Source organism: Echiichthys vipera (assembly GCF_963691815.1).
Source record: "Echiichthys vipera genome assembly, chromosome: 3".
Lineage (NCBI taxonomy): Eukaryota > Metazoa > Chordata > Actinopteri > Perciformes > Trachinidae > Echiichthys > Echiichthys vipera.
The window spans coordinates 25,786,209-25,812,958 of record NC_139828.1 but is presented as its reverse complement, the minus strand read 5'-3'; the positions used below and the strand labels follow the sequence as shown (position 1 = coordinate 25,812,958).

The 26,750-nt window shown below is 42.4% G+C and overlaps 1 protein-coding gene across 1 annotated transcript in view; it reads right to left on the bottom strand.

Annotated features, from left to right (window-relative positions):
• Window positions 1-1,033: 1,033 nt before the first annotated feature.
• Window positions 1,034-26,750, bottom strand: part of shroom2a (shroom family member 2a) — a 36,100-nt gene continuing 10,383 nt past the window's right edge. Inside the window, exons 3-11 of the mRNA XM_083940717.1 lie at window positions 24,658-24,806; window positions 14,305-14,427; window positions 10,844-13,226; window positions 10,328-10,413; window positions 6,373-6,981; window positions 5,265-5,840; window positions 4,027-4,192; window positions 3,599-3,871; window positions 1,034-2,482 (exon numbers count right to left, since the gene is read on the bottom strand). Of these exons, the coding sequence (XP_083796843.1) occupies window positions 2,210-2,482; window positions 3,599-3,871; window positions 4,027-4,192; window positions 5,265-5,840; window positions 6,373-6,981; window positions 10,328-10,413; window positions 10,844-13,226; window positions 14,305-14,427; window positions 24,658-24,806 (4,638 nt within the window). The 3' untranslated portion in view covers window positions 1,034-2,209. The remainder of the gene's footprint in view (window positions 2,483-3,598; window positions 3,872-4,026; window positions 4,193-5,264; window positions 5,841-6,372; window positions 6,982-10,327; window positions 10,414-10,843; window positions 13,227-14,304; window positions 14,428-24,657; window positions 24,807-26,750) is intronic.

The following is a 26,750-nucleotide window of genomic DNA, read 5'->3' as shown; positions in this document are numbered from 1 at the left end:
CAAAGCCCCGCCCACCTTCAACCCAAGCAGAGATCTAATCAGCCAGAAGAACTGCAAACACCTGTGTGGGTGTTCAGGGGCTTTAAAGTACCCAACGTTTAAGTAAAGGTGATGAATAAACATTAGGATGCAAGATGAACTTTTCTCTGCCTGCTAAACACACCGTAAGAGACATTTTTGAATTCTGTCCCAGGATTCCTTTGGCTAAAGATATTAAGACATCATACATTTTGAGCAATCAACATCCCAGCTCTTATATACCATCTTATCAAGGATATAAACATGCTAATGATGCTCCATATCTGCCTGATGTATATATAGATAACAGTTTGCAAACGAGTCAGTCATATTAACTGACAAAGTGAAAATATGAGTGTTTTTGCTCTGCTGCCCCCAAGAGGGATTCATGTACTTCACTAGAGAAGCATACCTATGTTCCCCAGGTCCAATGTTCCCTATGTATAATATATATATATATATATATATATATATATATATATATATATATATATATATATATATATATATATATATATATATATATATATAAAAATATAGATCTAAATAAGTCAGTAGAATAAAACCCAGTGGGCTCCAGTGGAAGCGTTTTTTTAGAACCGTAGGTACAATCAAGTTCAAGCATTGCTGGAGTTAATGATTGTCCATTTAAAATCTTTACGTTATGCAGTAAAACAGTAAAATAAAACAACCCTCTGTTACATCTTGCCCCATCACTCACCTCGATGCGTTTCAAGTTCCAGTTTGTTGCTCTTAATATACACCGACTCCTTCCACAGACTCTTTATCTATCCGGAGAGAGGATCCACATTTTGCTTTGGTTATGTGAGAGACAGACTGACTCTTTAAGATACTCCAAAGTCTTTACCTTCCACGTTATCAGCAGAGAGGAAGGTGTGGTGGAGTAAATGAATGACAGCGAAGAATGAGCTGATCACAGGGCGCACATCAATGAAACACAAGACTGCGTGATTTCAGCAGACTCTTTATTTGATATAAAGGAGCACAGCTGGTAAAGTGTTAAGAGTCAGGCTGTAGCAGTGCATGAAGCGTGTGAAACCGTAACATACTCAAATGTGCAGAACAAACAATCCTCCTTAAGGGTTCACCTCTGGGAGACCGATTCAATCCTTCAAGCTGGTCAAAATGCTTTGGAATGATTTAGTTCCATGTTGGGTTGCAAGATGATCAACCTGAACAATATTTAGTGTTGAAATTTATCTAGAAGTAACAACTGTGGTAGGTAACTATGCATTCAACATTTACACCGTGAATAACCAAACACAGTGAAGTAATAAAACAAAATACACATGGTCAACTTATAACGTGGCAATATCATAATCTAAAAGTCTTTTTTTCTGGCTGTGAATAAAAGAGAGCAGCAACATGCAGACGTGGATGAAAAGAGCGGACAGTGTTCGCAGCGACCCCCCCCCCCCCCTCGGCACTTCAAATGTGGATCTCACTCGAGTTAAAGTCTGGATGTGAAGTGCTACTGTTCTCCTGTTTGGTGAAGTCGAACACGTTACAATGACTGAATGAGCTGCACAGGTGCATTCACAGGGCACCGTCTTTATCTTCCGTTTATTGCTGAAGGAAAGGTTCCTCGGTGAGGAAAGAGAGGGCACCAAAATCTTAGTAAAAGGCCACTAGTTTATATATATATAAATGTTAACAAAAACCTTTACGTTGACTGAAATATTCCACGCCAGATTCGGTGGGTTACGTGACGGAGGTTTCAGGATGTGAAATTATTTAAACGTGATAAATACTCCCTAGTTGCTCAGCGCGTAACACACATCAGGTAGCATGGCTGCTCAAATCAGTTCGAAGATAAAATACTGTCTCCTCCTGCGCGGATTCAAAAGGCTACAATAAATTACTAAAAAAAAACAACAACAAAAAACACATAGGAAAAATGGCATGAAAGACATTGGATAGAGTGGTTGGTTGATGCCTGGAAAAGCAGCATCTTTCACAGAGGAGTTACTTATGGATGCCGTCAGTCCAAGTGGTGCTATAGTCCAGCTGAGAAGATGTGACGTAGGAAGACGCTTCCGCACAGAACTGAAAAATGGTTGTTTGTCTCTGCGGCATGCTCATCTCTGTCTCCCTCTGTAGGACACAGGGCTCAACTGCAACTTGGAGCAACAAGCGTTTATCAAGAGAGTTGGGGCTATTTCCAACATCTTCACAAGACCAGCCTCTGCTCTATCGGCAGACTGTCTGTCAGACACTTGAGCTGCTCCTCGCCCAATTTGATTTTATCCTCGAGCTTGCGCTGCTCGATGATGAGCGCGGATTTCATCTTGACAAAGTGCTCGTAGTCTGTGAGGCTGTCCTCCGGCAGGTGGTTGGCCAGGATGTCATAAACCACTCCTTCCCGCCGGTCCAGGTTCTCCTTAAGCTCCTTCGCGTCCTCGTGCTGTCGGATCAACAGCTTCCTCTTCTCGATCAACGTACGCTATAGATGAAAAAAAAAAGGTGTTAGGATTTGTGAATATACAACAAGTTTTCTCTTTTGGCTTGAGGAAACAAAGCTAAAAAAAAACTCATAAAAAAAATAAAACTTCATATGAACTCCGGACAATGTCAGGAGAATCAGGTCTGGACGTGCTCTCACTTACTGGAAATATTCGTTTGATTTAGAGGTAGGACATGGCGCAGATTACACAGCGATCACGCAGCCGGTTTGTAATGCTCATAAACAACCAAGTCTCTTGTCGTCCCTTGAATTTTACTGATGAGTTCTGCGTCTGTCCTTACCGACAGAATTTTCTGAATCTTGTTGTTTTTTGCTCTGTATAAATCAACCTTCTTCTATACCCTAGGAGGTTTGTTTTCTCCCAGTTTCGCCACTCGCTCGCTGTGAATTCTCTCGAAATGAGCTGCTCTCTTTAAACATTGGCAATCAATGACATGGTTTTGTACTGGGGAGCTGGCAGGATAAAGTCAGTTTGATGTCCGATCCAACTGATTCAGACATTTGCATTCTCACATATAGCTCCTCCAGGTAATGTTGGTAAGATAAGTTCGCAAGTGCACGTGTGAAAGGGGCTTAACTGTTAGATTTATTTTTGTAAACATTTTTTTTTTTTTATGAAAGTCAATAAATCACATCACAATAGCATATATTTTTACCTCCCTTTCCATCCCTCCTCCCCTCCCCTCCCCGGCGGCCTGACCCCCTCTTTCCTCATACCGTCAATGCGATTATATTTCTTATATATTTCTTAAGTCTGTTAATACAAAGGCAGCCCCCTGTCACATTTCCAACGACGTTACCTTGGCTTTGTTTGTATTCCAGCCATTTCTTTAGTGTACAGTGTGTGTGGTGGTAGGTGTTTTGGCTGCGGTTAAGGGCAGCTAGCCATAACTTGTGCAGTTTCTCCCTCAATTCCACGTGTGAGTCATCCGAGTGAAAGAGGAATTGGCTCCTGGGGTACATGCTTGCCAATTATATCAGACAGAGTTGATGCAACTTCCCTCCTAAAGCCACAGACCTCTGGGCGGTCCAATACCATGTGTTTTAATGTTCAGGATACTAACTGTTGGATTTCTAAGGTTGACATTTACTCACCCTCTCCTCGGCAGTAGCGTCCTCCTCCAGACTGTTGAGGGCGTTCTCCACTCTGGCAAGACGGCCCGACAGGGACAGCAGCAGGCTCACCACCTTGTCCAGGTCCCCGACAAACATCCTGAACTTGTCCAGCTCGTTGGGTTTGCAGACCTGCTGGACTCGGGCCTCCACCTCGTCTCCCAGAGCGTTGTTGTCAAGCACGTCCTCTTGAAGACTCTCTCGTGCCTCGCGCAACACCTGAAGCTTCTTGCTGAGGCTGTCGATCAGCTCTTGCTGCAGATGGGTATGAAAAACAAATACTCTGGAATTAAATCTAATCTTTTTTTTACCAAGATTCCCCATGGTTCATTATGCTGTGTTACACTTCCCGAGCATGCTTATGCCTACAAAGTCACTGAATCTGAATAGGTTCAGTTAGTGTATGGTACCTTCTTGTTAGCCAGATCAATGTCCAGTTCGTCTTCAGAGTCTTCCTCCTCCTGCTCCTGCATGTCCTTCATCTTAATGAGGAGCTCTGCTTTGGGTGCAGATGTGCTGTAATACGTCGAGCTGGTGACCATGGTCACAGCTGCTGCCATGCTGTCCTCCTTTTCCCTGAGGGAACAAATAATTTCTCGCGTTACTAAACCAAATAAGACCACAAAGCATGGGCCTCATGCAACAGCCACTCATACACAACACATTTCTTCTTATGTGGCATGTACCATTTTCTCGTTCTTACTGTACAGTTTTCTCTTCACCACAAAATACAGGGGTTTCCACCTTTTTCTTGTCTGACAAGTTTTTCATACAACTGATTTATCAATGTTTAGGTTGATTTGGTTCTGGTTCTATTTCTCACACTCACTCACTCATCTTCAGTCTCTTATCCAGGGTCGGGTCTCGGGGGCAGCAGCTTTAGCAGGGGACCCCAAACTTCCCTTTCCCAGGCCACATTAACCAGCTCTAACTGGGGGATCCCAAGGCGTTCCCAGGCCAGTGTGGAGATTGAATCTCTCCACCTGGTCCTGGGTCTTCCCCGAGGCCTCCTCCCAGCTGGACGTGCCTGGAACACCTCCCTAGGGAGGTGCCCAGGGGGCATCCTTACTAGAAGCCGAACCACGTCAACTGGCTCCTTTCAATGCAAAGGAGCAGCGGCTCTACTCCGAGTTCCTCACGGATGCTGAACTTCTCCCCCTATCTCTAAGGGAGACTCCAGCCACTCTCCTGAGAAAACCCATTTCGGCTGGTCTGACATCAAGACTTGAAGCTCTGCAGTTCTTTGACTATCTATTAATGTCTATAACATTATTGTTAATCAAACTTAAATAACAATTTGGCAGACCTGATTAGGCTAATGATCAAATCTCATTAACAGGTGGTATTCATCAGGTTGAAACAAGCATTTTTATAACGTTTCTACAGTTAAAAGACAAACCAGATTTAGAACATTCGTACGAGCAAATCTCTGTGACTGTACACACGTGAGGCTGTACATCAACCAACTGCATATGCTCAGAGTAATAATACACACTCTACAGGTCAAAAAAGGTCGGGTAAGCAGGCGAGGTGCGAACACATTAAATGTGTCTTGAATACTGCACTGCTTACTGCGTGTAAGAAACCCATTAAGCACTCCCGTTGATCACAGATAGAAACAGTATGAAAGTTAAAGTGCGAGGCTGACCTTTCCTCAGAAGGCCGGCTGCCTGTCTGTTTCAGGGGCACCTTCCTGCGCTGGTGAGCTCCCTCCAACAGCTGCTCTCCCTGAGGGAAGATACCCTCCATCAAGTCCATGGTGGTCTTCATCTTGCTCTGGTCCAGGATCTCAACTAGTGATTTATCCTTGCCCATGATGTCCCTGGCCAGCTCCTCTCTCTTTTGATCCTCAGACAGCCCTGTGGTGACTGTTGCAATGTTGCCGCCGGGCTCGTCTGTGGGCTGCGGTGGCTGCTGACTGTCAGAGTTGATGTGATCTCCAACAGTGGTCATGTATACGTCTCTCTGAGGCTTTGGGTCTGCCTGAGCGCCTGGCGTACTGTCGGGTTCCCTCTGGCGAGTAAATGCACAGAAGACCGAGTCCTGCCCTGCAGCTCCCAGAATGCCAAGCTGGGTTACACCAGGACACTCAGCTTCAACGGCAGGGGGGTCGCTGTGCTGCAAATATGGACAATTCTCCTTCTCTGTGACCTCCTCTGAGTGGACAATCCTGATGGGCACTTTCTTCACTGCAGAGTGTTGGTTTTCTATCACAAGCTCCATCCTGAAATATCACAGAAAGAGAGAGAAAAAAACTTTTAAATAGAAGCTCTTTTTCAGTCATTCCAGCCATATGCTGATTTAAAGTTTCACTGCATGATGGCAACTGAGATTTTTTTCCATGCCCAGTAAACTGGGATATCCAAGACATCTGGACTCCTCCCACCACTTTGGTTTCTGTAATATTCCAACTGTACAGTCAGAAGTTTACTACAGCTGATATCAATTAGTTGTGAATCAAGAAGATGAACAAACAGTTTCACAAAAGGGGCATTTAGACTTTGGCATTTAGCTGAACTATGCCTAGACCGCCAGTGGCTTTTATAGAAGTGTGGAGAATCCCTTTAATTTACTGCGGCTTGACAGCACTCGCGGGTTGATTCTACAAAGGCAGTGACTCTCAATAAGCTTCTTTGTACATGTAGCATCAAGACACGAGGAGTTACAGCCACTGTTTTGACTAAACCGGGTGGAAGCTTTCTGCTGCATCACTTTGGAATAAATCTCCCTTTTGATGAAACAAAAAAAAAGTTTACCTGTTTGAGTCTTCATCATGTAGAGAGACCGGCGGCTTGTCACTCAGTCTCTGTGGGGAAAACTGTGGAGATGGAGAGCGCTGCCCCTCCATAGAGGCCAGCCCTGAAGGTCTGTAGGAGGAAGCTGTGGGAGAGGAGGCAGGCTGAGGATTGGATGTTGATGGATGATGTACTGCCCCTTGTCCTTTGTCCACAAGTCCTTTGCCCTGCTCAGAATCTCCCTTTGCAGAGTGGGTGGGGACAAAGGCGGAGTTAGGGTCAGAGTTAGGAGAGCAGTGGGTGAAGATTTCGCTCTGGGAACCGGTGAAGGACTCGTGGGAGTCGACCTCTGGGCATTTGGGTGGGGGAGGCTTCTCCAGTGCAGAGGGCTTCCTCCTTGGCCCAGACGGCGGCTCTGTGTGGCTGTGGTCCTCAGGCTGAGGGAGGGCAGACTCTGTGAGACTATGGGAGATAGACGTGGGTCTGTGGTTCACTGTGGCAGGGGCAGCTCTGTGTCTGCAGTCAGGGTTGGTCCCTGGGTTAATGGGCGGAGGAGGTGGCACTGAGTAATGCTCAAACTCCCCAGACTTTTCTCTCAATTTACAGTCACCGGGCCCTCTGTCAGAGATCCTGAAGAACACAATAGAAAGCTTTTAATTACACACTGTTCAACAGCCAGGCAGCACGGGCTATCATCTGCAGCTCAATCAAATAATATACTGTGGCAGAGGCCTTGTTCGTCTCTGCAGCAGCCACTATGATTATGCCAGCATGACAAGACACACGTCTCCCTCTCTTTCTGCAAGCCTCCTCCCTGGTAACTGCTAAGCTGGCAGCCTGAAGAGGAATATTTCAGTTCCCACAAGTCAGCATTGAGGAATAAATAATCCTCCAGTGCAAGGAAGCAAGACCAGATCACTTTTTCCTGCCTGGTTCACATTTACAGTTTTAACTCTTTGTAGGTAAAGTGAGAAATGGTAGAGGAACAAAGGTTCAATATTTGGAGATCACAGGAATCATTAGAGGCCTAATAGTGAGTGGAAGTGATGGTATACTAACATTTGAACCAGTATGTGTTCCACGCTTTAGCATAATTTAACCATATCATTAACTGAGATGAAGACTACATGGTAAAAGCATGCGAACCCGTCACATACTGTGAGTTCATGCTCACAAATTACATTTACAAGCGTGCTCGGATACAAATTAAATTAGAAGCACTCAGAACATTAACATATAAGTCACGCAGCTATGATTAAAGACAAAACTGTATTGAGTATTGTCACAAGATACAGTATGGTGACTTTTGGACGGACAGACGCCACAACTCAAACCTCCAAACTGTAATTCATACAAGCTGCAACAAGTTACCCAATTAACAACTGTTGTTGCCGCTTACAACCTCCCTCATGCCTCAGCTCTGTGTAGAGTGTGAGAAAGTTACTTCTCAGAAACATGATACCAGAGATATCACTACAGTGTCCTGTAGGAGGGATATGTGTTATGCTACCATGATGTAGTTACTTTAGGGTGATTGTTTGGGCAACAGGAATACACAACATTAACAATAGTAACGCAATTATGTGTGTCTTTATGATAAATCATTCTTCAAAAAAAGTAGCTAGCCATAGTAGCATTGTCACTCACCCTATGTGTAGTTGTACTGCTGTCATTTCCATAGATCCCAAGTAAGAAAAAAAGCAAGTGTGCTGTGTGTCTGCTGGCTCTCTGTGACAGAAGCCACCTGTTGGTATCTCTTTACACCTGTATCAATAACACTATCTGGGTGGAGCAAGCCTCACTTAGCTCATCTCCCAGACTTTTCAATGACAAGACCATCCTCTGCTCTGTTGTTATAATGCAAACGTGAGTGTCATCTAATGTGGCTCCTCCTATGAGGCTGCTCAAGACAAGATACTCTACACCCTTCATTGAGTTTCACCTCTGGGAGTTAAGTTAATGCATAAAGACTCCCGAATAACTGGTTACAAACCATGAAGTCATCTTGACCACCTCACTATACATAGTTTAAGAATGATTCAGAAGAGAATAATGTTTCAAAAATATTGGTTATTAAACACTACTAAAAACTGTTTTAAAAAGTCCTCACAGCACACAGATCAAGTAAAAATATTAAATACATTTCCATTAGAAAGCATGAACCTGATTAGCATTAAAGGGATACTCATTTAGTTTTGTACTTCCATAAAGTTGGAGGATGATAAAAAAAAGGGGCATCAGGGGCCAAGTTCTCCTACCTAGTGTCTCCAGCTATAGGTCAAGCTCCAAAAACACAGGATACTACATTTCCCACAGTGCATCTAAATTGCATCTTTAATTAAACCCCCACTGTAAGGTAAATATTCACTTCTTTATAACCCAACTCAACCAATTAGTAACGCACGGTTACTATTTAAAAAAACACAAAAAACCTCTCAATCCCAAACCATGATGACCCTGATGACATTCAGAGGGTGCCACGGGAGACATTATACGACCCTGAGTAGTTCTCTCCATGAGAAGTAAACTGAACCTCATGTGTTAAAGGGGAGTGCCTCTTAATACAAGACAAAATAAGTTTTACTGGTCTCATCTGGCTTCCACTCAGTGGTGGAAAAAAACTAAATAAATAATTACATTTTTAAATAAAGCAAGGAATATAATAAAGGTGAACAGTCACAACAAGACTATGATATTTTAACATTAAACAATTATATCTCACTGTTTTCATACAACAGGAGTTCATAAGGGATCATCAAAGGATCCCATGTAATATCAACGTTACCGGTAAAGGCTTCTGCCCTGCCCATAAAACAAACAGCAAGGAGAGAGGTTTAATCCAATGTGACCAAACCACTTTAGATACACACACAGTTTCAAACCCTTCCAGGCCTTAACACAATTGCTGACAAAGAGGGAGTTAACGTTTTTCCAAACTTGACACTTTAACCCACTGAAAAAAGTGAATTTGTCATTATAGGTTAGCCTGCATTTATCTGGTGAGATCCACCTACTGTGACACTGTATTCTTGGTACCCACATATAATTGAATAATCAACAGAATATCCCATAATTCCCTTCTCATCTAAGGCAAAACAAGGGTCTGCAGCCATGCTAGCAGAGGCTGTACATAGGCAAAGCTATACTTTGAGCTAAATGCTAACGTCAGCATGCTTACATGCACACAATGCCAATGCCAACATGCTGATGTTTAGCAGATATGTTTACTACTGTATGTTCACCATTTAAGTGTAGTTTAGTGTATTAGCATGCTAACATTTGCATATTGGTGAGAGTACAACTTAGGCTGTAGATTAAAAGTTATGGGATTTCTAAAGTTATCAGCGTTCATCTTGAGGGGGACATGAACTCCTGTAACAAATGTCATGGCCATTCAAAAGGTGATGATGGAGTGGTGGGCAAACATTGCCATCCATAGAGCCAGGCTGCTGCTAGCATGGCTGAAAATCTTACTATGCAAAGTAACAGATCTTATTGAAGATAATTTCATGCCTTCGGGCTGGCCCCCTGAACTTGGGTCCCCATTACATTCTGATGGAGGGCTGAAGAAACACTTCCTTACTGTCGCAGACATGGTCAGATGCCTCGCCTACACCCGTAAACGAAACAAAGCACAGCCATAGACACGGCTTATGTTGTCACAGCTGCGCCAAGGCAGTGCCACTGGTATGCCTTGATAGATTATAAAGACTTCACTGTGCCTCTACAAGCTACCTCCCCTCTTTTTCACTGATAAACTGGGGTAGAAACAGTAGATATGCTGATAGAAGGATTAGGTTTGGTGTAAGAGACAAATAAATAGATCTGCATTCAGATAATGTAAAATAACTAGTTTTCGTCCCCCTTTCTTACTCAAGCTTATCCCCAATGCTTTTGTATCATGGTGACAAAAATAAGTCCCACTGCCTGAGACAGAGGTGTGTACCAGCAGGTACATCAAATGAGATTTACTCACCCTGTGGCAGTGTTGAGCGTTTCAGTAGGTTTACTTTCCACCTGGGAATATTCTGTCTCAGACTTTCTTGCAGGAAGTTGAATCTTCTGTAAATAAAGTTGCACACACAGTCTGTTATGCAAAACCACCCAAACAGTCCCCAGAAAAGAGACTTCCAGTTATCCAAAGAGCACAACTTCTAGTCAACTCATGTTGTGGCTTCCTGGTTTTCAATAGCGAGGGAAAAAGAACTGTGCGTTGATGCCCCCCTTTCTTCCTTAAACTGAGGGTGTGTCATTACGAACAAACATGGATTAATATTTGACTTGGCTCTTTCCTTCCTGCTCCTGTTCCTTTCACTTCAGTCAGTATGTTTGTCTTAATGAGATGTAAAGCCACCTCGAGGGCTAGAGACAGTTGCAACACTTAAGTGACTAAAACCAAGTTACAACCAAGAGGCCTCTCATTTTGATCAGTCCAATAAAAAGTTTTTCCAAGTCATTTGGAGATTGCAAACAATCAAACTTTGTGCCTCACCTGTCCGTAGATGTCAGCTGAAGGAGATGATCGGGATCTCTCGTGGAAACATGTGGTTTTAGTTCTCGCCTCGGGTCCTGGATCCAGGATATTGTCAGCTGAACGGTACCGTCCAGAGGCTCTTGTTTCTGGGGGAGGTTTCTGTATATTCCACCTGGCCTCATACTCAGCGAAGGTGCCCAGTCTTTGCTGGTCTAAGACGAACTGCTTGTGTGCAGCGTAACCTCCCTGGACCTCTTCAGTGTACTCTCTGCTCCTGATGCCTTTTATTGTGCCCTCAGTTTCACTGGTGGAGTCCTTGGTCTCTGTGGGGTTCTCTGTATAGCTCTGAGGAGGAATGTGACTGGGGAAAGCTGGTTGGAGATCTTCCTCCACCCCAACTTCATTGATTTTGTCTGGTTCAGAGAAAGACCGTACCTTCTTTTCTGCAGGAAAACGCTTACGGCCACAGATGCGAGTTACTTGAACGCCGGCAGGCCCTGACTTGCTCATTACAGACTCTGAGACAGTCGGCAGAGGGGTGACATCTTTCCGGGCCAGCGCAGAGGATGGGTAGTTAGGTAAGGCCTCAGCCACAGGGTGCTCCAGTAAGACCAGGTCTTTTCTCCTGAAAGACGTAGCCTTGAGCACCCTTGCTTGTGCTTCCTTCAGGTTATCCTTGTAGGAGTTGGAGAAGGAGCCAGTGGCAGAAGTCGGTGTGGTGCTTTCAACGCACTTCCAGACATCCTGATCATCTTCAGTCGCACCCTCAGTACCGGGAAGGGCAGCTGCACTCACGCTTTTCTGCAGCTTGGCTCTTCTAATCTGGATTTCATTCCTTAACGTGGTGGCGAAGCGATCGCTGCGTCTCATCTGCTTGCTTTCAAGGGACTCCTCGGAGTTTGTGACTCCTGATTTCTGATCTTGGCTTGCAGCATCCATGGATAGGGAGTGGAGCATGGGGGTGGCCTGGGGGCAGATTTTATTGCTCACTTGGCTGTGATGTCTGATGTCTTGGGGTAATTCTCTATGTGGTGGTGGCAGAGACCGCCGGTGTTCAGACTGTCTGCTAGGAGGATAACTCATGAACTGAGCTCCAGCGTTTTGTGCGTTGTGTCCTCTCTGGCTTCCCCTGTCATCAGCGCTGGATTTTTGTACAGTGGTTTCTAGTACAGTCTTAACTTGGTGTTTACTGTATCCATTACTGTCTTTGTTGTGAGAGGAGTGTTGCTGCTGTTGGGGCAGATGATATTTCACTTTGGTGACAGTCTGTGGGCTAAGAGAGTTCCGCTCATTTCCAGTCTGTGCCATTGCTACTACGCCTGTCACACTCTTCCTGTCCTCTGATTTTCCTGACAAGGGCTGGGGGTTATGCTGCATGGGCTGACATGTTGTGACACAGTAGTATCGGCTTTGTCCACTGCCGTCAGTGTTTTGGTCACTGGCTGTGGTAGACAGGGAGGTGCTTAAGTTCCGTCTCTGGTTCTGACCAAAGTGCTGTGAAGAACCATTAGTAGGCAGTTCCTGCATGCTACAATAGTAGCCTCCTACGTTCTGTGGCTTTGGTACGGACATAGCCCATGGCTGAGAATTAAAAGTGCTTTTGTCACTATGCTGTCTTTGATGGTAGGGCTGGCCTTGTCGAACATCACTGCTGGACAGGGAATACTGCTTGTTTGAGCTGAACTGATTATGATTGGATTTGTCAGATGAAGCATAAAAAACGTCACTGTCGTTTTTTAGGGATGGGTTGTGGCTGCGGCGATTATCAGTGGAAGTCTTACTGGGGAGGTGTGGTTCAGGTCCTTCAGGGTGAGCTATAATGAGCCCCCTTTCATGTACCTTTGTTGCAGCAAAACTGTCACTGCGTGCAGGTGGGGGAGGAGGGGGAGGAGAAGGGGAAGCAGTCTTCTTTTTTTCCGGGACATGCCAAACAGGTCCTAAGCTGGCTCTACTCGAAGTGGAATGGCGAGAGCCAGCTGAGTCCTCAGTCTGTGGGCCCGCGCAGCCTGAGCTAACTCCTGGCATCTGGAAGTATGCAACCCTATCATCCTGTTTGACTCCCTCAGTCAGGCTCTGGCTGTTTCTGCCATTGTTGTGCTTTCCTCCTGCATCCCACTGACTGACTTTATACAGCATGTTCTCTGTCGAGGCTGCATTGCTCTTTGAGAGGGTATAGTCTGGTGTGCCAGAGCTGGTGGAGAAGGAGCTGTAGGCTGAGTCTCGTTTTCCTCCTCCAAGATGCTCCATACTATTGTTGGACTTGGCAGGTGACAGCTGGCCGGCAGGGTACGGGTGTGAGACATGTTCTAGACTGTCCATACTGCCAAGAGAGCTGAACTGGTCAGACACTCTGCGTAAGTTTGTTTGCTCCCAGCCAGAGGAGAGATCAGTGGAGGATGAGCTGGAGGTTAAAGCAAAGAACGTTTGAAATACAAACAATAGCCGTTTTGTTCTGCAAAAATAGCCATTTACCTACAGATTGCTGTTGTTAATCAAGTTATGAACTACTATGGTATCTAATTCTGTGTAGTCTTAATGTATTTGCACACAAAGCTGGTATTTTTCATTTCATTTCAAAAAAGAAACTGAACTGTGCTGAACCCAGCACAAAGCACTTCAGGACTAACACAGTAAATAAAACAGAGAATACAGATACAGACTATTGCAGGTGATTGCAGAACAGCTTGGAATCAGGAATAGTACCAATATCAAAACAAAGGATTTTAGAAATAGCAGACAGTGATTGTGCTCTAGGCACCTAATGATGTCTTCTTGCTAATGTCATTTATTTACGTATAAGCCCTGTTTGGGACTTGGGCTTTCTATTGCACCCACGTAATTAAGGGCAGGCTTTTATTTTTAAATGAATGCAACCACAAAATCATCATCACTGCTTGAAATTTTCACAACAAATAGAATAATAAAACACAGCAGACTCTGTGTGTAATGATTTTTTTGGGATAATGGATTACCAAATATGAAAAATATGGTCTTGGTGTGCAAAGGCCTATATGCAGGTTCATGGCAGTCACATTTAGATCTAATTATCAGTCTTTTGGCAACTGGACAATACAGCATCACTTAGCATCACTGTGATAAGTCTTTTTTTATCACAAGTCTGATAAGTATTTCATCATAGTTATGTTTACATTTTGATGAAATACTTGTAAAGACATTATTTTGTACTTACAATTCAGATGTATGTGTTCTATATGGGGGCACTGTCAATAAAATCACTCTTTACTATCTGGGAAAATGCACAAAAACTTGTTTGTACGAGAAAAATTGTTGTTTTGTTTTCAGCAGACAGAAGAGCTCTGTTCGAATAAAAGATATAAACTGTCTGTAGCAGAACAACCCAGGGGCCCGGCCGAATGTTTTAAATATAAATCTATCTGAAAAAACCCTTTCAGTTTATTCATATTGAATGATATACAACACTGAGATTCAAGAGGCAATCTCCAACATCCCACAGTTACCTTGCATCATATCTGGTGTGCCAGACTTGCGTGGGTGGAGACTGCGTTTTGACTGTCTCTGATTGGCTTTCGTTGAACTTGGTGGAGTGCCAGGAGTGAGGCCTGCTTATGGGTTCATTCCGCCTGCAGAGAGGGCAAAAAACACAGACTGGATTAGAGACCTGCCCCTTATGGAAAACAATATGTGCTTGCACTTATGAATCTGTGCAAAGTTACTGCTATAGCTTTTACTGCAACTCAACTAGTAAAATAATGTTCTTGTTTTACTGCATCTATATTGAGGCAGTGCTTTTTAAAGCATTTTTATGTCCTGCAACATTTACAGATGGAAACTGTTCGATCAAAACCTTTGCACAGTTGTCAGTCATATGAAACATATCCTTTAAAACAATTCTTTCTTAATTGCAAACTGGTAACATAATATATCAGCATAAAAGGACACAACACACAAATCAAATACAATTTAATTTCCTTCAATCAGACACAAAAACATGTGTATATGTCATGGACAGACAGTGTATTGCATGCTGCACAAATGGGATGGATATCTTTCATCTAATGACGTGAGCCACAAGACAATCCACAGAGAGGGCAGGTAATAAACCATAGGAGAGGGAGAGTTGCTATGAGAGGAATGAAGGTGATATTACTAGATGAATGATTCATATGATTATGGGCACAGGGAGTGGAAAGAAGGGAGAAGGAGCTACTGATTACGATGAAGCCACAGAACCGTACCTCATGGAACTTCTCAAAATCTTCGTAAGAAAGCTTCTTGCCACATGCACGTCATTCTCAGAGGGCATTTTCTGAGCTACAATATCCACCATTTTCATATTCCTGGGCAGCAGGGGGGAGGAACACACACACTAAGAGCTCATCGAAAATTGACTGGACTCACAGGAAGACAGGACAAAGACCATCTGACATTCAGGCTGCTGGTGGATTGCTGAAAGTTTGTGCACACTGTAGAACTGCAGAAAACTCAGTGTGATATGGAGGCGTTTGGAGGTCAGTGTCTTAAAAAGCTCACTAGGGCAAAGGTTCTCTAAATCCCCTCTGATCCAACTGAATCATCACAGTGTTGTAATTCACCGAAGAGTAATGTGCAGTCTACAGTGGTGTACACATCTACTGATACATGGTGTTATAGCCCCCTCGCCTGGCCAAACTAATGTATTGACATGATGTCACAGATGTTGACAAAGGGTGAGAACAACCTGGTATGATGGACCTACAATACAATACCAGAGGGAAAGAGCAAACAGTTTTACTCATCTCTCATTGGGCTCATTATCTACACAGTACGCAGCTGAGGTGAGTTGCTTGTGCTCCGACTTTGCCATATGGCCCCAGGGGGAACACAAGCCCAGCATGGGGCAGGGGGGCTTAACAGAATAGAGAATCTCTTGCACAATCAGATCAGCCACATCACCCCTCCATCCAAGCTGTCGTCTGCCTCCCGACCCTATCATTTGACAGGCACAAGGGACTTTGGTAGTTGTTTAGTACACCTATTGTGATATTAATGTAGTTGAGTTTGTACATGACATGGGCAAGGTTAAAAGGGTTTCTACTTTTATAAAATGGGCCAACAAACTTATTCAAGGTCTGTGATCTAAATTACTTTACATGGCGTGATATTTTCTCTTTGACTTTTGATAAGATCAGCTTCCAACACCTATGAAAAAACATATAATCTAAGTGAAATGAAAGGCCTGCAAATACTTTATATTTTTTAGTTCTAGCCTGAGTCTAGTGTCTTATGTTAAGAACTCAGTAACTAGTTTTAATGACAGAGAACTGTGAAACATTGGTGTTGTACTGGTCAAGAATTTTAGAGACAAAAGCTTTCGTCCTCATTGGACTCAAGACTTGCCCTACAAAGCTATGAGGTCAAGGGGTCCTGCCCCCTCAGTCATCTTGTCTAAAGGCCTTCAATGATCTGATGACAAGAGGTCCAAACAGCTTCCTTCAGATGGAGACCTGAAAACGAGCGAGTGGGTTAAAATGAATAACATAAGCTATTTTATTCGCACCCTACACTGATTTTATAGATGGGGAATTTTCAGACAGAGATTTGGTTAAGCTCAATAAAGTGGGACAATTCTACAAAATTAGTTGTGGATTAAAGTTAAGGCTTATTTAGAGGACAAAGAAAAGCCAACGTGGAGCCCAGTCTTCCCTGTCTCCTCACAGTCTGTGTTTCTAGGACACTAGGAGCTAGCAACACATGGCGCCTGCTATTGGTATGCAAATGAAGCTGGTTTTATTAGGCCTATCGTCAGGGCTACAGCTGGGCCGGCACAGATATGCTAGGAAAGTGAATCAGTTGGCTGGAATGGGGGCAGGGGGAGAGAGACTGTTTCTGAGTGATCAGTTTAGAGCCCTTATTTTACTTCAAATGTATCGGGTACCAACCGACTAATTCAACCAAAACCAAACTTGTTCAACAAAACAAGGGCCAATTAATGAATAATACTTTAGGGGAGTATTCACAGATGATTTTATTTTACTGTTTTTTGTTCAAAAGATTAATTTGCATTTGGTTTGGAAATACTAAGTCTTGCTGATCATGGCTTAACCTAAATGATGGATGACCTCTTCATGAATGATAAGACAAAAATAATCACCACAACAACAGAGTATTAGGGTCATTAAACCAGGCAAAGAAGGCCCCAATATGTCCCCCAGTTAGTCACTGACATATAACAAGACACAAAGCAGCAGGTAGGACTGCCTTCACACAACAAGAGTCAAAAGTTTAAAATTCAAAAAGTGATACAAAAGTAAAATAATGTTCATTTTGACTCACCAAGCATCTGGCTGAAGAAATTCAGAATAGACGCAAAGAAGAACTGTGTTATCCCAAAGACCATACAATAATATTAGCCTGGAGCTCAATTTGGAAGTGAGGCCTGTTGTACCCGTGTGCTGGTCAGGCACCACATTCCACAGACACTTCAAAGACGAGCCAAAATAAAGAGACATGCAGGCCGCTGAGGTCGGAGCGTCATGGCACAACTCACAGCACTGATCCACTACCTCCAGATCCACTACCCCAACCGAAAGCACAAAAACATCATATTCAACACAGAATGGCCATGACTAAAACTAAGTTCTGTGGGCAGAATTAGTTTGAACGGAGGGAGATTTCCTTCAGGATTACGGGGCTTTACCCCAGAGAGGGGGTGGAAGAGAGTGCAGAGAAGGAGGAGGGCTATTGTCACAGCCAGTCTCCTCGGAGTTTTCCCGTACCTTGCCTCGTCTCATTGGCTCTAAGGGGCTAATATGCTAATGATGGGACGAAATGCCGGACTCTTGTCTTCCCATCTCCCCTCTTGTGTGGCAGACATGCATTTCTACCATTACTATGGTAACAGGTTGCTCTCTGGGGTGCAAGGGCACCCTGTTTCCTGAAAGCCTTGGGTAATGAGCATTGCAACTACCCAAGCAGGGATGTCAGCAACACATGGCAAATACAGTTTCGTATTCAAAACTATTGACTGAAGTGTATTTTGTTGTGCTCATTATTTCAGGTTGGGTTTAATTGGGCTCGTTAGTTAATACCCATTATTTGAACCTCACGCTCATTAGCATTATGACATAGTGTTCAGTTTTAATGATTATTAGCATGTCACCTCTTATTTTTAGGTTTAAAAAAATATTTTTGACTTTTCATGTTTGGTCTTATGCCGCCTTGCTATGCATATGCAGGAGCTAGGGCTGGGGGATATAAAAAACGTTAATCGTATACATTTTTCTATCTATTCTATTGCAAGGTTGAAAAACTAGCAACTGAACCAGGTTACAGCAATATTTACATAATTTGGATAGTGCTTTACATTCTGGTCCTGTGATCCAGTTCTTAATTAAAATCAGAAAACACTATTTCATTTGTTGAGTATTTAATTCACACAGGAGTATACAAAAATAGGCCTTACCATGTGGTTATATTGTATAGACTATTTCTTTATTGAATTACCAGAAAACATGCTATATCGTCATATATATCATTGTGCAAAGACAATGCGCATTAATCAGCATTTGTGTAAATTTAGTCAATTAGCCAGCTTCAACTACTGTTATATGGCGAGATAATTCAATAAAAGTTGAGAAATTTTTTTGAAGATTAACAGGCCGTGTGCCCTCTTGTAGAAAAAAAAAATATATATATATATATATATATATATATATATTTGGTAAATGTTATATAATAATGTATCCAAATAATATCTTTTCCATTTCCACTTGCTTTTAAATGGCATTTCTTGTCAAAGTTGAAGCCAGGCACCTGGGATTTTACAGAACAGGCTGGATCTCCACTGATTTCTACGATAAAAAGACTTTTGGAGACTGTTCACTTGTGGACTTTCATTTAATTTTCAAGTTTGCAAGGTCGTGACTTTATAAAACGACAGAATAAAATGTTATAGAAAGTTGTTTGAAGAACTCTTTAATATGAAAAAACTAAATCTTTGCAAATCGGAAATCAAAGTAATTTGTCGAAAACTAACATGTCTATTCTTTTGACGGTTTATCTGTAAGAATGTTATAGCAAAAAGTTAAAGCTGAACAGATTATAGTTGTTTCAAAAGTTGCCTTTAGATAAAGACCATCCTAAATTACAGAAATGGGGGAAACACTGCTGCTTGAATGACAAAGAAGGTTGTTTCTTTTCTTATTAACGTGCTCTGGCACATCAGCAAGAGGTCTGGTGACAGGCAAGAAGAGTATCAGAGAATGGCTGCAACCTAATGCTGATGGGAACACAACAAATCTCACAGTGAAATATTTTGAGGGAAGCAATCAAGCATAAAGTACAAACAAGGTTCTCATTGTGAAGTACAGTTAATGTATTGTTTTCTTTACAAGTTTATCATTTTCCTCCTTTATCGTATGGATTGTTAACCATATCTAATAAAATGTTTTGATCTGACCAAGGTGTGGGGTGCTTCTGACAAAAAAACAAAACAACTTACAATGTGGTTCTTGGACATGTGGATGTATTCACTATTGTCTAACATCTGGCAAAATGAAGAGCAGCATCATGGACAGTATAAGGCAGAAAAATGCTGAGGTTGTAATGCACTCAACCTGCACTTAGCAGGTGAGCCGGTGGATTCCATTTGGTCCCCGAGGGTCTGACAAAGGCCCTCTTCAGCAGACCCTACAATCAAACCAGTCATGTTTCGGGTGAGAGAGGTGAACCATGAGCAGCATGAAATGACCAGCACATTCCTGGGCTGAGTGGCATTCCAGCTGTCAAGTCACCGGCTGTCTGCACTGACCCACAGTCAGAAACACCTGGAAACCTTTTGTCTGAGGGTCTTTGCATCACTATAACAAACTCCTGCATGTCCTGCGTCTTAAAACACCGTCCAGTGTGACAATCCAGGTTGTTTCAGGCCCATCTGTAACCCAGAGTGCTGGTATAAACTCACACGCAGCCTTTTAATGACTGAAAACACGCAGTCGCCCATTTCCTTTTACCTCTCGTAACAGAAACAGTATTACAGCTGAGGTGTGAAAGACACCACGCAAGCCAAGGCATTAACCGTACCATAAACAACCCATAAAAGTGTCATACACCTGTATAATGTAATAGTGATAGCAAACATGCAGTCAAACGTGTTGTGAGGTGAGAGACATGATTCAAATGTTTATGTAATGTCAGCCCTGACAGACTCTAATTGTAGTTCAACATTCCTAATTGCTATGTTTGTATGTGGTGACAATAAATGTTGCCCAATAGGTAAAATATCATCAAATATCATTTCCCAAAAATATCAATGCAAAGAACATTCCTAAAAAGCATCTACATACGACAATATTCCCCTCCAGATTCACAAACATACCTCATGAAATGTTCGTCAAGATCTGACATTTTTTCCATGTCACGTCACGGAGAACCCATCACAGCTCAAAGCAAGTGTATTTTTCCTTTGATTAGACTGTAAAGATTTGATGGATTCTTCTCGTTTAACTAGTGGTCTACTTCAGAGACTCCCTGTCAACTCACCTCGGGAATGGACTACAAGTAAATCTATAAACTAGGATTTCCTCAGCTGAGACCAAAACAATTTTAAGAAATCTGCTTACGACAAGAATTCAGTGCACAGCATTCCAAACATACTACATTGGCTTATTTAGAAAAAACAATGACCGGTAAATAAGCCTCTGCACTGCAACCACTACTGAATGCTTACGCTGTACGTTGGACCACTAAGCTTTTCCAGTTATAATTGGAGTGTGCACCAAACCTCTGTGCAGGCCGGATTCATCTAAAATAAGCCACGTAGATCAGTGAATTATATATTTTTGATGTTGAAACAAGCAGCGGGAAGAGGAGAGAAGAGCCTTCTGCTACACTAGACAATGTCTCTGCTGATGCAAAAATAATGAAGCATTTTAGCGACTGTGTACTTCTGTAACACTGCCAGAAGGGGGAAACCAAATGCCACATTAAACGTCAAGCATCACATTTTTAAGTTTAATGATTCACTCTGCTGTTAGTTGCATGTACTGCAGAGGCTTCAATAGAAGGGAAAGGAAGGCAAAGCACAAAGGGGATCTGGATGCAAAATAAAATCCTATCCATTCTTAATTAGAGAGGTAGACCCACTAATGTAAACACCTCATGGAAAAAGAGTTTAGCTATGTTGATCACCACTGTGATATCCAACAAATTCAAATGATCTGTGTTTTTGTGCGTGAATTCCAATTGCACTGGTGTGCTGTTTGTTTCCTTGATCTCAATAAAGTTGCTTTCAAGTCAAAGGCTGTCTATATACAGTTTAGTGATATACGAGCAACCAGAATTCAATTTAAATATTTTCTGCATTAAGCCAAATTACAACTTTTGGAGCTAAAGGTCCCAAATTATGCTCATTTTCAGGTTCATACTTGCATTTTGGGTTTCTACTAGGACTGTCACAAGTGTCCTGATGGCTCAAAGGCACAGTTTCTGAATACAGACTGTGTGCATTTAATTGTTTGATATTGTGAATTGAGTGTTTTGATACTGTGACAGTATTTATATAGCACCTTGACCTACTTTATAATAAAAAATATGTGGGAATCTCACTTTTTATAATGTGGGTCCTTTAAATAGCAAAGCCATACAACACTAGGCCTAAAATGCATGCAAACGTGATGTGTTGATGTGGAATAATTATAGTGTTTGGCTGTATGTAGTAGTTAGTTTTGGCAAGTGTTAAACAAATTTTGCATTTAACGTGCAATTACACTTCGGCTCACACCCTGGTTTTGTTTTTGATGTGCAGATGTTTTCAATGAGATTGAGAAAATGACTTTCAGATTTCCTTATTTGACATCTTGAAGGCAAATATTTCACAGTAGTTTTGTCCAGGCATGTGCAAAGAGGATAATATGCTTTCCCACAGATAACCACACCTATCTGTAGTCTGTGTGACATATGGCGAGCCTCTCCCCCATCTCTCTTCTAAAAGACATTACACCAACAGTCTCACATTAGTCACCGCATGCAAAATACACAACTTGCTAAATCAAGCTCCTCCCTTGTGCTGTCTGTAAAGAGACCACACCTTTGGACAGAAGCAGGTTCTGACAGCTTCCTGATCCTCGTTCAACTATCAAACATGATCACTGAGATAAAAAAAGAAAAGGTATTGCACCTACATGCTCAGGCACAGATAAAGCCAAACACCAGGGCTCTGTATGGGTAAATGTATTGATGTGGAATGCTACACTTTAAAACATTTCCAAAACCCAACTTTTTAGACAACATGCAGACTGCAGCTGGACAAAGAGAACAAGGGCTGCAGTTAAAGTTTTGAGGCTCTGTAATGATCCACTATAACTTTGCTGCATTCTAAATCAGACACACACTTGTTATTGTGGCCGTAGGAAATGACTGACTAGAGGCTAGAGGCGCTATATGAGCCGTCAGAACAAACTAAATTCTACAACACAAAAGGAAGAAAGAGTCCCACGGGACCAAAAGTCTGTGTAAAATGCAACATGAACAATAACACTTGGCCTTTTAAGGAAATGTCTCTCTCCATTTAGAATTACAGACATACCAAAATGACAATACCAAGATCCTTTAGTTATGCCTCCTGCTCTTCTGTCGGCAAATCTGCACAGTGTTTACTTCCAATTCTGCCCGTTTCAAAAAGAAAAATGACATGTTGCTGCCACAAATCATGTGAGGATTAGACATTATAGTAATAGACACTGATATTGGTACTGCTTGTACGTCCATTTTCAGTTAATTCACGGTGTAATTTTATTTCTTGGCATCCAAGATCGAATCAGGCAACAGAAATTTAACTTGAATTATACCCTGTAACCAGTTAATTAGCTGCACCTAGCTCAATCTAATAAAGTTTTGTTGAAGCTGTTTGAGAGAGATGTGGATTCAACTGTATGATGTATAGAAATAGAATGATAGTAGAACGGACATTTAACTGTTTGCCTAGTTTTTGACTAGTTCAAGAGAAAATGGCGATTGTCGCGGTGACAACACACATCAGCGGGGCTGTTAAATGTGTCTGACTTACTACTTTCAGAACTACTGGCCATCAATTAATGAATAGAATTTGATGACATACCAATAGAAATATAGGCGGCACGGTGATATGGTGGTTAGCACTGTCGCCTCACAGCACGGGGTTCAAGGTTCGAATCCGGGCTGGGGCCCTTCTGTATGGAGTTTGCATGTTCTCCCCGTGTCTGTGTGGGTTTAATCCGAGTTCTCTGGCTTCCTCCCACAGTCCAAAGACATGCACGTGTTAGGTTAACTGATGACTCTAAATTGCCCGTAGGTGTGAATGTAAGTGTGAATGGTTGTCTGTCTCTGTTTGTCTCTCTAAGTGCCCTGTGATAGACTGGCGTCCTTTCCTGTCTGCCTCACGCTCGATGTCAGCTGGGATCGGCTCCAGGCGACCCCCGATAGGGACAAGCGGTTGAGGATGGATGGATGGACCAAAAAAATGAGGCAATTAAATCCACCGCTTGAACACAATAAAATCAAATATGCCATATAAGAGCATATACACATATACTATAAGATTAGTTGGCAAAAACCTTCAAATTAAATCTACAGCAGGTACTCAACATTTAATGTTAACAAAGTGTCAAAAGGTGAAGTTCCTCAAATGACCTCTTGAGGCTGGCTCCAAAGCGAGTCAATCCCCATAGTCCCCAGTGTCGAAATGCCCAACAAGCTTGCTAAATCCTGAATGGTGCACAGACGTTTTTGGTGTCACATTTTTCCAACTGAGCCCTGCCCACTTCAAACCAGTGAGAAAAGCAATGACATTAACAGAAATACAGAAATCTCTCATGTGTAGCAACCAAAACTGTTCTGACTATGACAGAAAATTGTGTGTTTATGTAGACTCCATCGCTCATAATAAGAAGTAATGGAATAGACAAACTGTTATAGACAGCAACGCATCCTTGCTTCCAGATCCTTTAATAGACATGTCTATTGAGAATAAAAGACAATGAGTGAGACTCACAGCCTCGTCCTTGTGGAGAGATAAATGGTGAATGGACTTCCTTGTACGGTAGGATTTGTTCAGGGATTACGTTATGATATGATACAATACAATACAGACAGCAAAGAGAGACAATGGGACCAGTGTTTCACACCCAACAAGGTCATTTGTAAGAAGGCCTTCAGGACTCAGTTGACAAATGATTCATCAGTTAAACAAAATATGAATGCTTAACAATACCTTGGAGTGAATAAGTCACAGGCACTGGCCTATGAAAAAAAGAGTGAATGTAACCATGTATTGTGTGCTCACTGTTCACCAGCAGTCTGTTCTTTGGTCAACGAGAAAGAGCGTGTGGTTGCAAAGAAAACAATGCAAACTAGAAATGCCTTATCACAGAGTGTGACACTGACTGACTGAAAAAAATCTCAGTGCCAAATAGTGTCACATGTTTCATAACTTCCTCTTGTTTGTTCTTCCCACACCTGGCTGCGTGGGATCTAATAGAGTAAATGATGTCACCTACAACCTCTCTTCCTTCTCTAAACTTGATCATGAAAAACTGAGTCGAAAGCCACGACCTCCTGTTGACTGAAAGCGAGTCGCTACAACCTGGCAAAACAGGACCATCCAGCTAACAAGAACTTAACAGTGACAGCTTAGAAATCCCAGAAAGTGCAGGCTAGTTTCACTGCGCAGGCAAACAGCTGCAAGGGCCGTGATCCTCGTCAGCACTCCTCAGTCACCTTGGTGTGTTGGTAATGTTACCATGGTGACTTGTTAGGCTGAAGCGGGGGTGCACTTGTGACAGCAGCAGATGAAGGAGGAGAGGGCACGGGGAGGGGACTTGGGATTGGTTACATACCTTTTAACCACCAGACTGAGGGTCTTGTGGGAGCCTTTCACCAGGCAGATTGCCTCCTGTCTGAAACCACTCAGGGGAATCTCGTTGATGTTGACAAGCTCGTCTCCCACCTGGAGACTCACAGCTGCTGCCTTGCTGTTCTCCTCAACCTGCAACACAAACACAGCAGACAGACAACAGAGAATTAAACACACTTTTTTACAGAGATAATCAATTATTTCAGGAAGCCAACCTCTTCCAGCAAGTTAGCTGGTCAGAATGAAACAGGACTAGAGCTGGATGAAATGGTTAAAATCTTCTATCCTGATATATAGTTAATTCATTATTTAAAAAATGATATACATCAGGATGTAGCATGTTCTCTCGAAATTCAATATATAAATACATACTCTTTGTCAAATAACCACATGGAAAAGCCTGTGTTTACCGTATATCATGATATCTTGATATAGGATATCATCATGATACGACAACACAGGAAGGGCCGTCGAAGAGCAGACTTAAGGCTCATTTATGCTCAACATTAGTTATGTATATGGACAGAGTCTTCTGTCTGTACTTTGCATTCGTTTTGTCTATATTTGTGCATGTTTTCTGAAAGCTTACAGATACAGATGACACGGACAGTACCACCGGTAATCGTAGGCTGTGTAGCCATAGCCCAAGCGAGACACAACCATAGGACACGACGACGAAATGAAAAAATATGGCAGAACTTTTTAAGGCAAGGCTAAACGAGTTAGTCAGAAATGTGCACATTAATATGATGTTACTTTGCCTGGGCACAGTTAGGACAAACAGTTAAGACAGAACAGCTCGGAAGAGACTGGACGGGAAATAAATGCGGTAGCTAAATACAAGTAATACAAATAGTACAAGGGTTCCTGCCCTCTAGGGGATCCATTGCTAAACATCCATGCCGATGTAAAGGACACACATAGAAGTATGTGGCTAGCGATGGTTACATCATTTGAACTGGACTTATCAATATTTGTACATAAAAAGGGAGCATAAATGCCTTTCAGGATAAATCTTGCACAAAAAAAGAGAGTCATTTTGAAGTAACTTTTTATTTCACAGCTGTTAGCTGGCTGTGAACTCTGCTCTGTCTTTTCGTTATCAGGGTTTCATTTTAAGCATAGACAATAAATGTATTATATCACAGTATATTGATTTATCTTTAAATAACTAGATAAATGCTTCTGAATTACTGACAAAAGTACAAGTTTGAGGTTCTTGTGTTGTATTTGGTTTTCTTTTCCTGCTACTTCATACTTCTACTCCACTACAATTCTGTGGGAAATATTCTACTTTTTACTCCACTACATTTATCTGATTACTTAAGTTATTAGTTAATTTACCAATTAAGATTGTTGCTTCACACTGATATACACTCGTTGCAGAGTGTAAACACAGGCTGCACAGTGACAGTTATAAACAAATACTTCTGGTTTTCTGTGTCAATCTTTCGTTTTTCCAAAGTAGAAAGAGACACTGTGGGGGTGATTTAACCATGGATTTAACCAGACTGAAAGAACAACAACGGTGGGCTGTTGGGAAAGAAGCGATGCAGAAGTAGCGGGAGCGCACAAAGTGTTGTGGCCGCACACCTACAGAAAGTATGTGGAGCAAGTTTCCCAGCTCAGCGGTATTTGACGTGCTGAGACAGCAGTTAACATTGGCCACAACTTACTTTTTTTACATAGGCTTCTACTCTAAGGGGCCAGTAAATATTCACTTTCAGGCTGTATTCTTTTTTGTTTTGCCTTCGCGCATTGCGTGGTTACGTCAGACCCGCTTTCCCGGTTACATGGTAGAGTCAAAATCCATACCATACCGCAAATTCTTAACGTCCTACCGTCTGTACTGTTTATACTGAAGATAACGTGAAATTTTTGGGATAGTTGTGAGGAAACTAGATGACTGTTGTGTATCTGTAAACCTCTGCTACTGGAACGTGGACGCTACCCTGATGTCACAGTAGGGGTGCAGCATACCAATCGAGGATTGCACCTTTAATGCACATTGTGATAAATATTTGTGTTAATTAAAGTGTCCACCAGCACATAGAGAATATACAGTTTATAAGTGGG